Source organism: Rana temporaria, chromosome 9, assembly GCF_905171775.1.
Source record: "Rana temporaria chromosome 9, aRanTem1.1, whole genome shotgun sequence".
NCBI classification, from domain to species: Eukaryota; Metazoa; Chordata; class Amphibia; order Anura; family Ranidae; genus Rana; species Rana temporaria.
The window spans coordinates 112118499-112135755 of NC_053497.1; the positions used below are offsets into that span (position 1 = coordinate 112118499).

Sequence of the window (17257 nt, forward strand, 5' to 3'; positions counted from 1 at the left end):
AAACCTACCTCCTAAAGAATTGCTCTTCTGATTTTGTTATATATTGGCCGTACCATCCGGACACTTAGAAAAAGGTTTGGTGAACATCGTAGGTAGGTAGAAAACAATCTCAATCTAACCATTCCTAGACATTTCAAAGAATACCATCAGGGCTCCACTTATGGACTTCGGGTTTGGGTGATCAAACAGATACCCGGGACTCTCCCTCTCGCGGAACGTTTAAACGTCTCTGCAAGAGGGAGACTTTTTGGATTTATACTCTCGATGCCCTTGCACCTGGAGGCCTAAAAACGAAGAGATATAGATCAATGCAGTCATATAAACCCTGTAATCTTTTATATAATTTTTCTATATGTATGTGTCAGTGTGTATATATATATATATATATATATATACACACACACACACATACACACACACACACACACACACACACACAGTATATATTTTTCCATATGTATTTCTTTATACAACATATTCATCACCATCTTTAATATAGTCCCCTGTTTTTTTCCAAATTATAAACATATAGTTAACAAATATAGTGTACAATAATGTCTTTTCATCATATTTCTACAGGACCATTATAGTCTGAAATATCATTAACCACTTCCATACCAGGTACTTACGCAGCTTCCCGCCCAAGCCAATTTTCAGCTTTCAGCACTGTCGCACTTTGAATGGCAATTGCGCGGTCATGCTACACTGTACCCAAACAAAATTGGCGTCCTTTTTTCCCCACAAATAGAGCTTTCTTTTGGTGGTATTCGATCACCTCTGCGATTTTTTTTTTTGCGCAACAACTAAAAAAAGGCTGAAAATTTGGAAAAAAATTACGTTTTTATTTTTTTCTGTTAATTTTTTTGTAAATACGTTTTCTCTTTCAATTACGGGCACTGATATGGCAGCACTAATGGGCACCGATGAGATGGCACTGATGGACATCGATGAGGTAGTACTGACGGGCACAGATGAGGTGGCACTGATTGGCGGCGCTGGTATGCGACACTGATGGGCACACATAGGCGGCACTGATGGGCACACATAGGCGGCACTGATGGGCACACATAGGCGGCACTGATGGGCACACATAGGCGGCACTGATGGGCACACATAGGCGGCACTGATGGGCACTCATGGGCGGCACTGATGGGCACTCATGGGCGGCACAGATGGGCACTCATGGGCGGCACTGATGGATACTTATGGGTGGCACAGATGGGCACTGATAGGTGGGCACTGGGCATGGATGGGCACTGTGGGGTGGCACTGATGGACACTGGGGTGGCGCTGATGGACACTGGGGTGGCGCTGATGGACACTGGGGTGGCGCTGATGGACACTGGGGTGGCAGCACTGATTTTTGCCAGGTTGCCAGTCAGTGCCCATTTGTGGGCACTGGCTGGTCTTTTTTTTTTTTTTTTTTTGCTTTTTTTTTTTTTTTTTTTTTGGTATTTTTTTTTTTTTTTTTTTTTGTCATTTTTTTTTTTTTTTGCCCACCCTGGTGCTCCAGGGTGGGCATCCCTGGTGGTCCAGTGTGGCGATCCGAGGGGGGGCTGCGCTGATAAACAATCAGCGCTAACCCCCCCTGTCAGGAGAGCCGCCGATCGGCTATCCTCTACTCGCGTCTGTCAGACGCGAGTGAGGAAGAGCCATCGACGGCTCTTCCTGTTTACATCGTGATCAGCCGTGGTTGGACACGGCTGATCACGTGGTAAAGAGTCTCCGCCGGAGGCTCTTTACCGAGATCGGAGATGCAGGGTGTCAGACTGACACCCCGCATCACCGATCGCCGCGATGCGCGCCCTTACGGGCGCGCGCGGCATGAAATCCTGCAGGACGTTCTAGAACGTCCTGTCAGGATTTCATAACCACTTCCCGGACGTAAATCGGCCATAGGCCGGGCGGGAAGTGGTTAAATTCTACACATAGAAACGGTCCAAGTAAGTACATGTAATATAGAGTTAATATAGAATTTCTTTTCTCCCCCCCTTTCCTACCCCCCCTCTAGACTAGATTTTAAATCTAAATTCATTTTGAGTTCCTGGTGCGCATATGTGTGTGCGTGTGTTTTTTTCCTTCCCACATTTACATGCATGCACACGCGCTCATATGCTCACATTTTTATTGTTATTATTATTAGTAGTATTTTTTTGAACACACAGCTAATAATAATAATTTCTTCTTAAGGCTCCATGCACACTGAAGCTGATAAACTGTGGTTTATTGCCGTTTTGGCTTTTTTTTTGTTTAAAGCCCATAAACTGAACTCTATGTTAGCCTTTGTGCCCATGCACACATGGGCATTTTTTAGTGTTAATGAGCTTTGGAGTTTATTGGCTTTTTTCGCCCGAAATATACATTTAAAGTGCCATTTTCGGGCAAAAAAAAAAACGCTAAAAAACGCAAAATGACGAAAAACGCTCAACAACATATGTGTGATATTAATATTGCACTTAGGCTGGCGCTGCTTGTTTCTCTCTTTTTGTATTTCTCCTAAAGTTTTTTCTACCCTTCATCGTGCTGCCTCCCTATGTGCTAGTTACACATCCCTGTGGTAAAATACCCAGGCTACAAACACTCCTTTTTTCAACCAACTACATTTTTACCAGAGTCATTTTTAAACCTTTGTTATTTATTGACTTTTATTGACTTTCAGCTGCTATTTTTATGTGTCCTGAGTTTGGACATTCCTAAACCCCTTTTCCCACCCTGCTAACAATACAGCTCTGCTTATAGTTGACTTTTTTAAACGCAGCAATTATTGTTTTTTCCTCACAAAGGCCAGCTGGATCTGCACATGTAGTGGCAGTATGGCCCATGGGACATAGTCCCAAGCACAGTGATCACATGACTTTTATTTACATTTTGGAGTACACCCTCCATGACTGGTGTTCTGTCAAAAGAGCAAACTCATGAAAATCTCCAATTACATCACTTCCGGTTTCTCTCCAGCAACAGTAATTGTAGATATCAACAACGTGCCTCTTTTCACAGAACACAGCCAGCGTATACACCACATTAGATGACAAGTTGGCTGTTTTCATACAAAAATGGTTAAGCAGTAAAAAAGGTCATCTTGTTGGTTACTAGCGAGCAGACTAACAATGCCCACTCATATTGTCTACTGTAGTGTATATGGTGACTGTGTTCTTTGTAGACAGGCACGTTGTCAAAATCTGCAATTACTGTCGCTGGAGAGAAACCGAAAGTTACATAATTGGAGACTTTGATGAGTGGGCTCTTTTGACAGAACACTGGAAGTGCAGGGGCGTGTGGTTCACAGGAAATTGGAGGATGAGGCTGAAATATGTATAAAATGTGTTTCTTTTCTGGTACCCCAGAGGACTGTTTGACTATATTAAAAGGAAGAAAAAATGTCTGAGGCCACTCCAAGTAACGGTGTAATGAAAAGCATTCCCACTATGTTAAATTGAGGGGATGCCAGCCACCAAACAGTCAAAGGAGTGTATTATGCAGCAGCAGCAGCAATCTCCATGAGATAGAAGGGCTGAGAAACGAGAAGGAAGTGTGTAACCCAGAAAGTGTTAGAGAGTCTATGTTGCAATATAAAGAGGTACTGGTAAACATGCAAGGATGCAAGTGTGAAGAGAGTTTGAAATCAATTTGTATTCATTGCTATGCTATTTTACTATGTTTTTTTTTTGTTATTCCACACACTCACCTCAAGCTGTAGGTCTCTGTTTCGCATGACAGCATTGGTCTTCTCCTCGCTGAGCTGTGCATACTTCATGGCCAGTTCATAGATCTCATCCTTGCATTTCTTCAGCTCTGTGTTGATGTTGTCCCGCTCCTCCTTCATTTTCTGGACCCTTTCCTGGTACTTTTTTAGCTCACTGTCTTTTACCTGCAACTGCCTAATGGTGGCCTCCTTTTCCACCATCTGGGTGTTTAGCTCCTTGTACTTCCTGCGCTCCTCCTGGATTGTCTGCTGCAGCTTCAGCATCTCATTCATGAGCAGTTGGGTCAGACTGGACTCGCCTGCAGTGTCTGCATCAGAGAAATATCAGACAAAAAGGGATGAGGCAAACATACCTGGGATCTTGCATGTTATTTTCAGGGACCTTTGGGGATGTCTCCATTCAATTTTTTAAATTCTAAAAATAGTAGCCATTAGGGAAATTCAATTAACCTGCAAAAGTTTTGTTCTAAAATGTCACTTTTGCTGTAGTACATACTAAATGGGGTTGTAAAGGTTTGTTTTTTTTATTTTCTAAAAAGGTTCCTTTAAGCTAGTGCATTGTTATTTCACTTACCTTTTCATTCAATTTCCCTTCTAAATGTTTTTTCTCTTTGTCTGAATTTCTCACTTTGTTTCTCCTCAGTATGCTTTCCACCATCATGCGAGCGGTGAATAGACAGACAGAACAGCTTACTGAACAGCTTACTGAGGAGGAACAGGAAGTAAGAAATTCAGACAAAGAAAACAAAGAAAAAAAACATTTAGAAGGGAAATTGAAGGAAAAGGTAAGTGAACCAACAATGCACTAGCTTAAAGAACGTGATAAGTGAAGATAGAGGGCGCTAAATACCATACACAATTAGCAATTAATTAGTGTAAAGTGCCAAAACAACTTAAGTTGTTTTGGCACTTTACATTAATTAATTGCTAATTGTGTATGGTATTTAGTGCCCTCTATCTTCACTTATCACGTTCACAATTTAGCATTGTTTATGAGGTGCAGCTCTTTGCGAATTTTTTTATGTATTCGTTAGGTAATTAGGCGCAGAATTTTTTGATATTTTACACTAGCTTAAAGAAACCTATTTAGAAAATAAAAAACGAACCTTCACAACCCAAGTAGGTACTCCACACAAATAACAAAAAGGACAAAAATGGAAAAAAACACCACAAATTTGAAAAAGTCCTTTGTTTAAAAGATAAATACTCTTAAAACTTCCACAATGTAAATGCATCATCATTCATGCTGTCCAGTGATTTAGATCCTCATTTATTACAACAATTCCCACTGACCAATAAAAAACAAAAATGCTAAAGCAAAGTATGCGCTCACATTGCAATCATAAGGTGAATGACCATCTCCCAGGCCAGAAGCTTGTTTATAATAAAGGGGGGCGGGCTGCTGGCTGATGTCATTGTCCAAAATGGTCATGGCAATATTTAGTCAGTGATTTCAGCAACGATCCCCACCCCTTTATTTACGTTCAACTGCCAGTTGGGAATCCCCAGCGACCAGAAGAAGAGGAAGTTGTCACATCTAAACGGAGGTAGTACTACTGATACTAAATGTATGACTTTCCGCTGCAGCTGGCTGGATGTTCAACACGGTGGGCGAGCAAACCCATTAATTTAGTCCGAAACTCATCCATAGAAAAAAGCAGTACAAACCTTATTATTAATAATAATTATAATAATATTTTTTTTCTTTTGGATGGAGTGGAGGACAGGAATTGATGGGAAATGCTCAGATAGAGGAACTGAAAAGCAGAAACTTTTTTTTTTAAATTTGAAGAAGTAGGAAGGTTTAGAAATCCTGTCAGTATTTTACTGCTCTCTGTATCCCGGCTGGGGAGATTGGTCTCAATTTCTCCTGGTGAAGGGACACAAAGTGATGGAAAAAAATCACAAATTTTACAGTTGTCACAAACAGAAAGTGAGGGGAAATCTTTCAATGGAGCAGTGTTAATTTCGGTGACTAAATAATTTTTGTCTACAAAATTAACATTTTAGTCGTCTACAATATGTCTAAAACTACAACAATTCAGATTACTCAAACACAAAACTAAAATAGCAATTTAGGCCCCATTCACGCCTGAGCGATTTTCTGCTTGAAGCTTGTAGTTATAAAATGCTTAACAAGCCAAATCCTATTTATATCAATGGCCCCTGTTCTCATACAGTGCCTTGAAAAAGTATTCATACCCCTTGAAATTTTCCAAATTTAGTCATGTTACAACCAAAAATGTAAATGTATTTTATGTGATAGACCAACACAAAGTGGCACATAGTTGTGAAGTGAAAGGAAAATGATAAATGTTTTTTTCCCCCCCCTTTAAAAAAAATAAAGAGAGAGAGAGATTATATATATATATATATATATATATATATATATATATATATATATATATATATATATATATATATATATATATATATAGTGCGGTGTGCATTTGTATTCAGCCCCCTTTACTCTGATACCCCTAACTAAAATCTAGTGGAACCAATTGCCTTCAGAAGTCACCTAATTAGTAAATAGAGTCCACCTGTGTGTGATTTAATCTCAGTATAAATACAGGTGTTCAGAGGTTTGTTAGAGAACCTTAGTGAACAAACAGCATCATAAAGGCCAAGGAACACACCAGACAGGTCAGAGATTAAGTTGTGGAGAAGTTTAAGCACATGCGGACCGCCGCACACAGATATACGTTGGCAGAATGGCACGGGCAGGCAAAAAGACATATATATACGTCCCCTTTAAGAAGCGGCATTGTGGACGCGCCCGCCTGCCGCAAGCTCCATGACTCCGACCGCAGGTCCCGCGAACTCCATGTCTGCGGGAATACCCGAGATCGTGGCACGGTGAGGAAGAAGGGGGAAATGCTTATGTAAACAAGCATTTTCCCAGTCTTCCTAGTGACAGGACAGTGAACACATCTTCCTGAAATCGGAAGTGGTAATCACTGTCCTGTCACACACAGCCCATTCCCCCTACAGTTAGAAGCACTCACAATCGCACACTTAACCCCTACAGCGCCACCTAGTGGTTAACCCCTTCACTGCCCGTGTCATTTTCACAGTAATCGGTGCATTTTTATAGCACTGATCGCTGTCAAAATGACAATGGTCCCATAAATCTGTCAAAAGTGTCCGAAGTGTCCGCCATAATGTTGCAGTCACAATAAAAATAGCTGATCGCCGCCATTTATATCTTTTTTGGGGATATTATAGCAAAAAGAAAAAATATTGAATTTTTTTCAAAAATGTCGCTCTATTTTTGTTTATAGCGCAAAAAATAAAAAAACACAGAGGTGATCAAATCCCACCAAAAGAAAGCTCTATTTGTGGGGGAAAAAGGACGCCAATTTTGTTTGGGAGCCACGTCGCACGACCGCGCAATCGTCAGTTAAAGTGACGCAGTGCCGAATCGCAAAAAGGGGCAAGGTCCTTTTGCTGCATAATGGTCCGGGTCTTAAGTGGTTAATACCGGTTTAAGTGGAACACAGACCACTTTATGAACCTGACAGAGGGTTTAACGCTTCTGCATGCTGCTGCTGCAACACAAAGGAAGAGAAATGTAATCCTAACACTCAAAAACAGGAAATAGGGGACAACTTTAGGTCTAATTATTTATTTTAATAGTGATGACCTTAGACCGGCTTACATTTACAATAAGCAAGGATGTGTCTGTCTCCTTTTTATTGTTCCTCTTTAAATCTTTTGAACTTTTGCATAACTTTGTACTTGTTAACACTACACTGTAAGCTACAGTACACAGCTACACAGTAAGCTAGGAATAAGCTATGTTTTCCTACCATGCATTTGTTTCTTTTTTTTTAATTCTTGTTTTAAAAAAAAATTAACAAAAGCAGAGCTAAGAAAAATAATTCAAGCAACTGAGGACCCGCATGCTGCAGCAGATTCCTTTATGCTCTGGTAAAAAAAACAACAAGGAAAAAAAATGCACTATGCCTGCTACTGACTCAGTTCAGGGAAAATATGACGACATTATCAGTAGTTATTCTTTACAGGGAGCAGCTGCTGCACCCACTTATGAGCAAGAATAGAATCACATCCATTTAGAAAGTCAAACACAGATAAACCAGGCAAGCATGAACTCACCTATGATCATTGAGAAGACACGCGAGGGCTCTGTACCCGTGATCTTCCTGTACAGGTGAGGGTAATACAGCTCCAGGCTTTCCAGAAATGCATCATAGCCCTTATACCCTGTCCTCTGGAGGATATCCAGCAAGACACCTGATGTCAAGAATATGTGGGAGGTTTATCACTTAACACATTTACTAAGAAATTGGTGTGTGCATCGACAAGGGTGAGAGAGAGAGAGGAGACACAGGAGAAAGGAGGTGGAGAGGGGAGATGAGAGTTAAGAGAGGGAGAGAAAGGAAGAAAGCCACAGGAAACAAGAGGGAGAAAAAAAAATAAAAAACAGAAAGAAGTAAACTTGGGTAGAAAGATGGCAGCAGGTTCGGAGGGAAGGATATATAGAAGGCATAGTTGCCAACATTTGAAAAAAAATTCCAGGGACACTTTGCAGCACAGCTATTAATTAATTACCACACTCACTTCCCCGAAGCTCCACCCACTCCGCAGTATGTACAGGAGAGGAGGAGTGCAGAGGGTATGATGGGGGCAGTGTGTACAGGAGAGGAGGAGGAGTGCAGAGGGTATGATGGGGGCAGTGTGTACAGGAGAGGAGGAGGAGTGCAGAGGGTATGATGGGGGCAGTGTGTACAGGAGAGGCGGAGGAGTGCAGAGGGTATGATGGGGGCAGTGTGTACAGGAGAGGAGGAGGAGTGCAGAGGGTATGATGGGGGCAGTGTGTACAGGAGAGGAGGAGGAGTGCAGAGGGTATGATGGGGGCAGTGTGTACAGGAGAGGAGGAGGAGTGCAGAGGGTATGATGGGGGCAGTGTGTACAGGAGAGGCGGAGGAGTGCAGAGGGTATGATGGGGGCAGTGTGTACAGGAGAGGAGGAGTGCAGAGGGTATGATGGGGGCAGTGTGTACAGGAGAGGAGGAGGAGTGCAGAGGGTATGATGGGGGCAGTGTGTACAGGAGAGGAGGAGTGCAGAGGGTATGATGGGGCAGTGTGTACAGGAGAGGAGGAGGAGTGCAGAGGGTATGCTGGGGCAGTATGTACAGGAGAGGAGGAGTGCAGAGGGTATGCTGGGGCAGTATGTACAGGAGAGGAGGAGTGCAGAGGGTATGCTGGGGCAGTATGTACAGGAGAGGAGGAGTGCAGAGGGTATGCTGGGGCAGTATGTACAGGAGAGGAGGAGTGCAGAGGGTATGCTGGGGCAGTATGTACAGGAGAGGAGGAGGAGTGCAGAGGGTATGCTGGGGCAGTATGTACAGGAGAGGAGGAGGAGGAGTGCAGAGGGTATGATGGGGGCAGTATGTACAGGAGAGGAGGAGGAGTGCAGAGGGTATGCTGGGGGCACTATGTACAGGAGAGGAGGAGGAGGAGTGCAGAGGGTATGATGGGGGCAGTATGTACAGGAGAGGAGGAGGAGTGCAGAGGGTATGATGGGGGCAGTATGTACAGGAGAGGAGGAGGAGTGCAGAGGGTATGATGGGGCAGTATGTACAGGAGAGGAGGAGGAGTGCAGAGGGTATGCTGGGGCAGTATGTACAGGAGAGGAGGAGTGCAGAGGGTATGCTGGGGCAGTATGTACAGGAGAGGAGGAGGAGTGCAGAGGGTATGCTGGGGCAGTATGTACAGGAGAGGAGGAGGAGTGCAGAGGGTATGATGGGCACAGTTAGTACGGGAGAGGAGTTTGGAGCGTATGGCGGTGGCATAATGGGGAGGGATTTCTTGTGGTGTCTATGGGGTAATCAGGAAGTGATGTTGGGAAGATAAGGGAAGGTAAGTGACCATGGAATGATGTCCCTCAGCTGGGGGGGGGGGGGTATTTCGCTCGGAGTGATGTCTGTATGATGTGATCTGGGGGTGATGCAAGCTGGGGGCAGTATGTACAGGAGAGGGGGACTGAGAAGTGGTCAGATAGCAATGTATATAATAAAAAAAAACTCATCCACTAAAAACATTTAAAACAATGAATCATACAACAGTACTAGATGTAAGTACAGATGTAATCCAGTTTATAGCACTCTGTATCCAATCCAATTGCTCAGACTAGATAATGTGGGGTCATTTATAGCCATTCATGTAACCTGTGTGTAAGTGGTGAGTTCACACTTCTGATTGCACAGACTCAGAACCTGTATACATGTACAATCAGAGGTGTGAACTCACCACATACACACACAGGTTACATGAATGGCTATAAATGACCCCACATTATCTAGTCTGAGCAATTGGATTGGATGATGTTTGCACAGAGTGTTCCTGCTTAGAAGTGATCTGACAAAATGTGTTTGGGCTGCAGACCTCAGCCCCCTCCCCCTCAATATGTCCTTTGATTCTTCTCCTAAGAAAAAATCTCCTTGAAAGTGTGTAACTACTACTATCCACCCTAGGAAACTTCTCCCAGAAAAGTTCAGCTCACTCACCTCCTCCCTTCCTCTGGCCAGCCGACAGGAGCTACAGTGAGCTCCGCCTCCAAGGTCTCACAGCACACCGCGCTGCTGATTGGAGGAGGAGGCTGAGTCAGAGATAACAAGAACCCCGCACAGCACGAGACTGGAGGGAGGGGAGGGGACAGAAAGGAGCTTTGCATCCCAAACACACAGCGCAGGCTCAGGTCCCTGCTGAGACCCAGAAGCCGCACCTGCCTTCCCCAATAGCCGGGACAAGTCCCGGCAGGCGAAATTAGCTGGGACTAGGTCCCAAATAACGGGACTGTCCCTTTAAAAACGGGACAGTTGGCAAGTATGAGAAGGTTAAAAGGGAGAGGGCTGATGGAAAGGAAGGTCAATTGGAGTAAGGTAGAGAAGGAGGAAAGATAAAAGGTGTCTCCAGCACCTTTTCCACAGAAAGGCCACTTACCCACTTTTCTCTTGCGGATAACGAGGCTGGGGTCATTAAAAACTTGCTCTTCATCATCACTGTTGAGGACACGACACTGGCGCAGGTATGGTGTGATCCTGTTTGGATCTATAACCGAGATCAGTTTGACCCTGTAGTGTTCCAGCTTACTCCAGCACCCTTCATCCTCTTCCTCAGACATAATGGGTAGGGTTCAAGACAAAGATCTATAAAGATACAATTAAATGTGATACTGTAGGTACCAGCTGTTCAACTTCTCAGCATTCCATAAGGCATAAGCTGGACAAAATTTTATTCTAAAGCTGTATCTACTGTAAATAGAAATCTTACAATGAGGACGCTAGTTTTGTGAACTAGGGGTCCCCAAAAAATTCCCTTAATTTGCAGGGAATTACTTTCACTTCATGTTTGGCTATGGGACAGGAAGTTAACCACTTAAGGACCGAGCCTCTTTCTGACACTTGTTGTTTACAGGTGTTTTGCTAGAAAATTACTTAGAAGCCAAACATTATAAAATAATTATACCACCCTAGAGAATAAAATAGCGGTCGTTGCAATACTTTATGTCACACCGTATTTGCGCAGAGGTCTTACAAGCACACTTTTTTTAGATTGAAAGATAATGCTACTCCGAGTAAATTGATACCCAACATGTCTCGCTCGTGGAATGGCGACAAACTTTTACCCTTAAAAATCTCTATAGTCGTCGTTTAAAAAATTCTACAGGTTGCATGTTTTGAGTTACAGAGGAGGCCTAAGGCTAGAATTATTGCTCCCGCTCTACCGATCGCGGTGATACCTCACGTGTGGTTTTAACACCGTTTTCATATGTGGGCGCTGCTCACGTATGCGTTTGCTTCTGCATGCGAGCTCGGCGGGACAGGGCACGTTTAAACATTTTTTTCCTTATTCATTGTACCTTTTATTTAAATTTTTTACACTGTTCTTTTAAAAACAATTTTGTCACTTTTATTCCTATTACAAGGGATGTAAACATCCCTTGTAATAGAAAAAAAGCATGACAGGACCTCTTAAATATGAGATCTGGGTTCAAAAAGACCTCAGATCTCAAATTTACACTAAAATGCAATAAAAAAAAAAATAGCCCTTTAAGAGCTGTGGGCGGAAATGGCGTTTTGACGCCACTTCTGCCCTGCTATAGCATGAAGATGGGTGGGGGCCATCTTCCTCTCACTTGTCTCCATACCCAGCCATCAGAAGGACCCGATCTCCTCCGCCGACAGCTCAGGTAAGCCGCGGAGGCCACTGGAGAGCGGCGGGAGGGGGTGCCCTCTCCCACCGCCGATAAAAGGGATCTTGTGGCGAATCCGCTGCAGAGACCACTATTATCGCAAACTGGACCGCCAGCTAGCTGCTGCCATAACAAAGATATCCCTCTTTAAACAGCCGACGTATATCAGCGGTCCGGAAGTGGTTAAGGGAAATCTCCGCAATGGGTCACATAAGGTGAAAAAAATATATATATATCTATAACTTTCCTTAACAAGAAAAAAGAAGAAGGAAGAAAGAAGTTTTGCCCATAGTACTACTTTAAAGATGAAAAAAAATTACTGGCTGAACCAGGCCAAGCAGCTCTAGCTTGTGGTACCCTTGGAATAAATTCCAAGCAGCTCAAGCTCTTGATATCCCTTGGATAAATGCAACTATTTCTGACCCCTTCATGATACGCAGGAGTACGTACCAGACAGGGGTGCCCCCTGTCGCCACTATTTGCGCTGGCGATAGAGCCACTGGCAGCTCTGATCAAATCTAGTGGGGAGGTTGTGGGACTGATGACCTGGAAGAAAAGGTATCCTTATACGCGGACGACATGTTGATATATATACTCCCTACTCTACTGGATATTATTCAGTTTGGGCACTTTTCTGTCTTCCAATTAAACTGGGACAAATCCCTGTTTATGCTAGACCAATCCTCCCCAATTACACTACCACCCTCATGTCCATTACAGATTGTACATACCTTTCGCTATCTAGGTATTGAGATACGAAGGCCTATCTCCTCATACACCAAAATTTATTTAGATCCATTCATTATTAGAATGAGGAATACGCTTAAGACTTGGGCCAATCTTCCCCTGATGCTGTTGGGTAGAATAAATATTTTTAAAATTATCTTTTTACCACGCTTTCTTTATATTCTGAGTAACTCTTCAATATACATCCCCAAAAACAAATTTAAGGAAATTGACACTATTCTTATTAAAATTTGGGGGGAGGGGTAGCTACAATAGCAAACGACATGTTATAACTACCTAGTTTGGAGGGGGGGGTTTGCACTCCCTTGCATTCAAACTTATTATGTGGCCTTACAGCTGGCCAATGCACATTGGTGGTTCTACCCTGAGGAGAACAATGCGGCAACAGCATTGGAGGCAGCCACTCTCACTTCCTATGAATCTCTCCAAAATCGAATACATCATCTCCCCACTAGGGGAAGGGAGGGTACGAAAGTTCTCTCTATGACCCTTCAGATATTCAAACTTTCTAAGCTACTGCCGCCCAGTATGCATATTACTTATTCCCCTAATGCCCCCTTATGGGGTAACCCAGGTCTTCCATAATTGTTCTGCAGAACAAACGGTGAGTTCTGGTTCAAGCAGGGGGTTTTCGATCCTTTACCGAATTTCGCAGGAACTATGGCCTTCCTCCAACGGCCTATTTCTGATATCTGCAGATACGCCATACTGCCACGACACCGTTAGGCCTTCGAAACAGATATCCAACCCCCCCAACTCGAAAGTTTGACTGACTCGTCTCACACTAAACTTGTATCCACATACTACAAAACTCTCCTTCATACCAAGACAACTAGGATTAGCACCACGAAAATTAAATGGCGCTCTGACATACCAGAGCTGACGGAGAATATTTGGCAGGAAGTGCGTCCCCCTCCAGGTATCGTCTGTTATCTCTTACCAGAATAAAGTCATTCAAACTTTATACATGTCCTCATTTACCCCCTATTTACTATTAAAGAGTCTACCCTCCGCAATATGTTCCTGATGTGGCATGGCTGATAGTAAATTTTTCCACTTAATGTGGGATTGCGATTAGGAAATTCTTGTTGGGGGTCACAGCCCTCATCAGCTCTCTCACTCAGCCGCTAACATTTGTAATCCCCTGAGATGCTTGCTAGGATATATAGATGATGAAGAATGTACAAACCTTTCTAAGAATTATCCTGTTGTATGCAAAGAAAACAATAACTATGCATTGGAAATCCCAATCCTCACCTACTATAGCCTTCTGGCTCACTATAGTCAATCAAGCTATACCCTTATACAAAATGATGTGTGAGGCGAGAGGATGCCCAAAAAAGTTTTAGAAGATTTGGAATCCATTGGTTAGTTCAGATTGCACTATACCACCTGCTCCTTGAGTTCTCTGAAAATGTTAGTTGATTCTAGTTGTTAAACTGGATTTTAGAAGACAACAATGAAACTCCTCAATCCGTACTCACTGACTGGATACCATGTAACTGTACCTGCTGAATGAGCACCGTTTCCTACTTTAATGCTACATACAAAATTTCTGATTTTGTTTGTTTGTTTGTATGTAAACAATAAAATTATACAATAAAATTATACCTTCAGGGGTTATAACCCACCCTTGCTCTATCCAAAAAAAAAAAGTATTGCCTATAGTTCTACTTTAAAACATTTTGTTTCACAAAAGATTTATTAGGTTTTTCCAAAATGTTACAAAGTAGTCATGAACTAAAAGCAATAGTACTATATAAGGGTACATATATAAAATAAGCCAGGAACACAAACCCTACCAGTTTCCTCCAATTCCTTGATCAGGCTAAGATTGGTTCATGTAGCAGGGCTTCCCAAGAGTTACGAGTCAAAGAGACGTCAAGCATACACCACATCATGAAGCAGACCCTTGTGCAGATCTGCAGCTCCTTAGGGCAGGTCATCAAATGTGATGGAGAGTGCTCCATTACTTTCAGCCCTGGAAGAACATTGGGGACACTGAGGAGGTAAACTTTGAATTGTGATCAGGGGTCATGTATCAGCAGGTGAGTAATTTGTATGCATTTTCTTGGGCAAAGATATTCTGGGACAATTAGAAGAAGCTAGCGAAATCCTAGCCCAAGTCACGTGGTCCGGGGTTCTGCCAAGGTCCACTGCCCATTTAGCTGCATAGGGAATGTAACCTGAGTTGAGCAAGTTTGTAAGGGAAGCGTAAAGATAAATAACTAGGCCTCTCAACTGAGGATTCTTTAGGCATCAATTCCTGAAAGGAGTTAGATGCTTTGGAGCGCCATCATGGTGCCATCCAGGGTAGATAGAGTAGGCATATTTAACAGCTTGCATGTGCCACCATTCAAAAGTCAACAGGTTCTCAAGGGCAGGGATGAATTGGAGGATGACCAAAATGCCAGAGAGAGGCAAATGGGAAGAAATCATCCCACTGGAATATTTTACAGAATCCCACAGGCATAGGAAGTGCAACATGGAGGGTTTACTTAGTTTGGGTTGAGTGTTACTGTGGTTCCAGAGGATATTATAGACTGGAAATTGGGAAATGTCTGCAATTAAGAAATTAACCCAAACAGGCATTTTGGAGGTAGCATGGAAGGAGACAAGGGGAGCAATTTGTGCAGCCATGAATAATTATTTAAGATAAGGCACTGCCAGACCACCTACCAGCTGGTGTCAGTACAGTATGGAGACCGACAGTCAAGATTTACCGCTCTATCATGGGATTAGGAATAGGAATTGGTAAAACTCTAAAGCAATAAAGACATTTGGCAGGTAGGTCATGTGAAAAGCATGTTTTTCACCAAACCAAGAGATTTGTAGAAACGAACATGGGGCAAGCAGTTTAGTCAGTTCCTTAAAAAGACAGGGAGTAGTTGGCCTGGTACAGGGAAATAAAAAAAGGGGTCAGATGAATCCCAAGGTATAGGAGAGAGAAGCAGTTTAACTATGCACTTTAGCCAAGCACTGGTATTGTAAATTGTGCTACCCCATTGGTCAAGAAAAAGTGCACAGAAGTCCTCCTTGCTAAAATCATGAAATCAGATTAAGAAAGGCTAACAGCCACAAATGGAAATGGTCATTGTCCAAATTTATGGTAATGTTACCGTAACTGTATAGGTGCCTGCCTTCACATTCTTGGGACTAGTATAAATCCTCACGGACAATTTTACTGGCCTCAGTAAGTGGAATCCCTTTAATCTGACACTAATCACACAGCACATACCACCGCTGGGACAGAGGTGAGACAGATACCAAATTCTTCAACAAGCAAACTTTCACTAGAGGCCATGAAACATGTGTGAAGCACTCTGGGCCATGACAGCACAAAAATAGTAACTGTAGATTTCAGGTTGAGAGTCACAAATAGTTGTTTCTATAAATACATACATATGTGAGAACAGAATGCTACTCATGCTGCATTCCTAAATTTTTTTTTAACAATTGGTTTCCTTAAACTCATAACTTTTTTTTTATTTTTTTATCCGTTCTCATAGTTATATTAAGCACACAGCACAGCAGCAGGTTTAAAAAAAAAAGCATATGCCAACAATGAGACAGAGGAGATGACATATCCTTCAACAAGCTGTCTTTCAATAGTGGCCACAAAGCATGTGTGATTTCTAGGTAAACCCAACTGTCCTCGGGGCTCTGACAGCAAAAAAAACTATATTCTGCACAAGGAAGAAAAACACTACTTTTAAAGACATTTTTTATACCTCTGAAAAGCATTGTTGAAGGGAATATTTTTTTCCCCCCAAAACTTGGTTTGAAGAAGAGCTCTACAGGTTGCACAGCTTTCCCTACTTTTCAATTAAGTTGCCTACATCCTACTAGCTTAACCAATGCCAACATTGCTACATTAGAACCTTACAGGGAAAAGGAGGGCAACAATGAGCTGCTCTAAGATCAAACTATATTCAGCCTGCCTGTCCTTTCTGGGTTTAGATCTTAATTGTAGCACTTCAGGGAAATGAAATGTAGGCTAAAAAAAAATGGACAGTAAAAAAAAAAAAAAAAAAAAAAATGTTTCTTTCTTTTCACTCTGTAAACTCCTGTCACTCTTATGACACTCATTGTTGCCTAATTTAGCAGCTGCCATCGCCAATGTGTCAATTAGAGTGGCAGGTACTGGGGATGTCATTGTAGTGACCTAGCAGGTCAGGAGTTTAAACAGTTAAGACTTCACTGGCTGCATGCTCATTCCGGATGATTAATGCAAAATGTACAATATTTTTTTCTCAGTCTAAATATACAATAGTTGTGTTGACCCTACTTTGTTTACCAACACAGCATTACCCATCTTATGGGCAGGTATGACTATGTAATGGTGGGCACTACTAGTAGCATTCTCCCTGAGAAACTTTCATGCACAGCTGCAATCTCCCATTATGCTCTACAGCAGAACTTTATCCATAACAACTTGATAAAAAATAAATAATGTTCTTTAACAAGGAACATACATTCCACATTAATAATTACAGCATGCTATCAAAATTAATGTGTGCTGTAAATTGCCTCCAGCATTGCTCCTGTTTCTTTTTGCTGGAGGCCACCATTTTGCTGAAGCCCAGA

General features: G+C 42.5%; 1 protein-coding gene across 8 annotated transcripts in view; it reads right to left on the bottom strand.

Annotated features, from left to right (window-relative positions):
• Window positions 1-17257, bottom strand: part of CARD9 (caspase recruitment domain family member 9) — a 113445-nt gene that overhangs the window by 52977 nt on the left and 43211 nt on the right. For all 8 annotated transcript variants that reach the window (XM_040324141.1, XM_040324138.1, XM_040324140.1 and 5 more), the window contains 3 exons: window positions 10672-10877; window positions 7823-7960; window positions 3686-4011 (listed from right to left, as the gene is read on the bottom strand). In XM_040324141.1, coding sequence (XP_040180075.1) covers window positions 3686-4011; window positions 7823-7960; window positions 10672-10852 — 645 coding nt within the window. In that variant the 5' untranslated portion in view covers window positions 10853-10877. The remainder of the gene's footprint in view (window positions 1-3685; window positions 4012-7822; window positions 7961-10671; window positions 10878-17257) is intronic.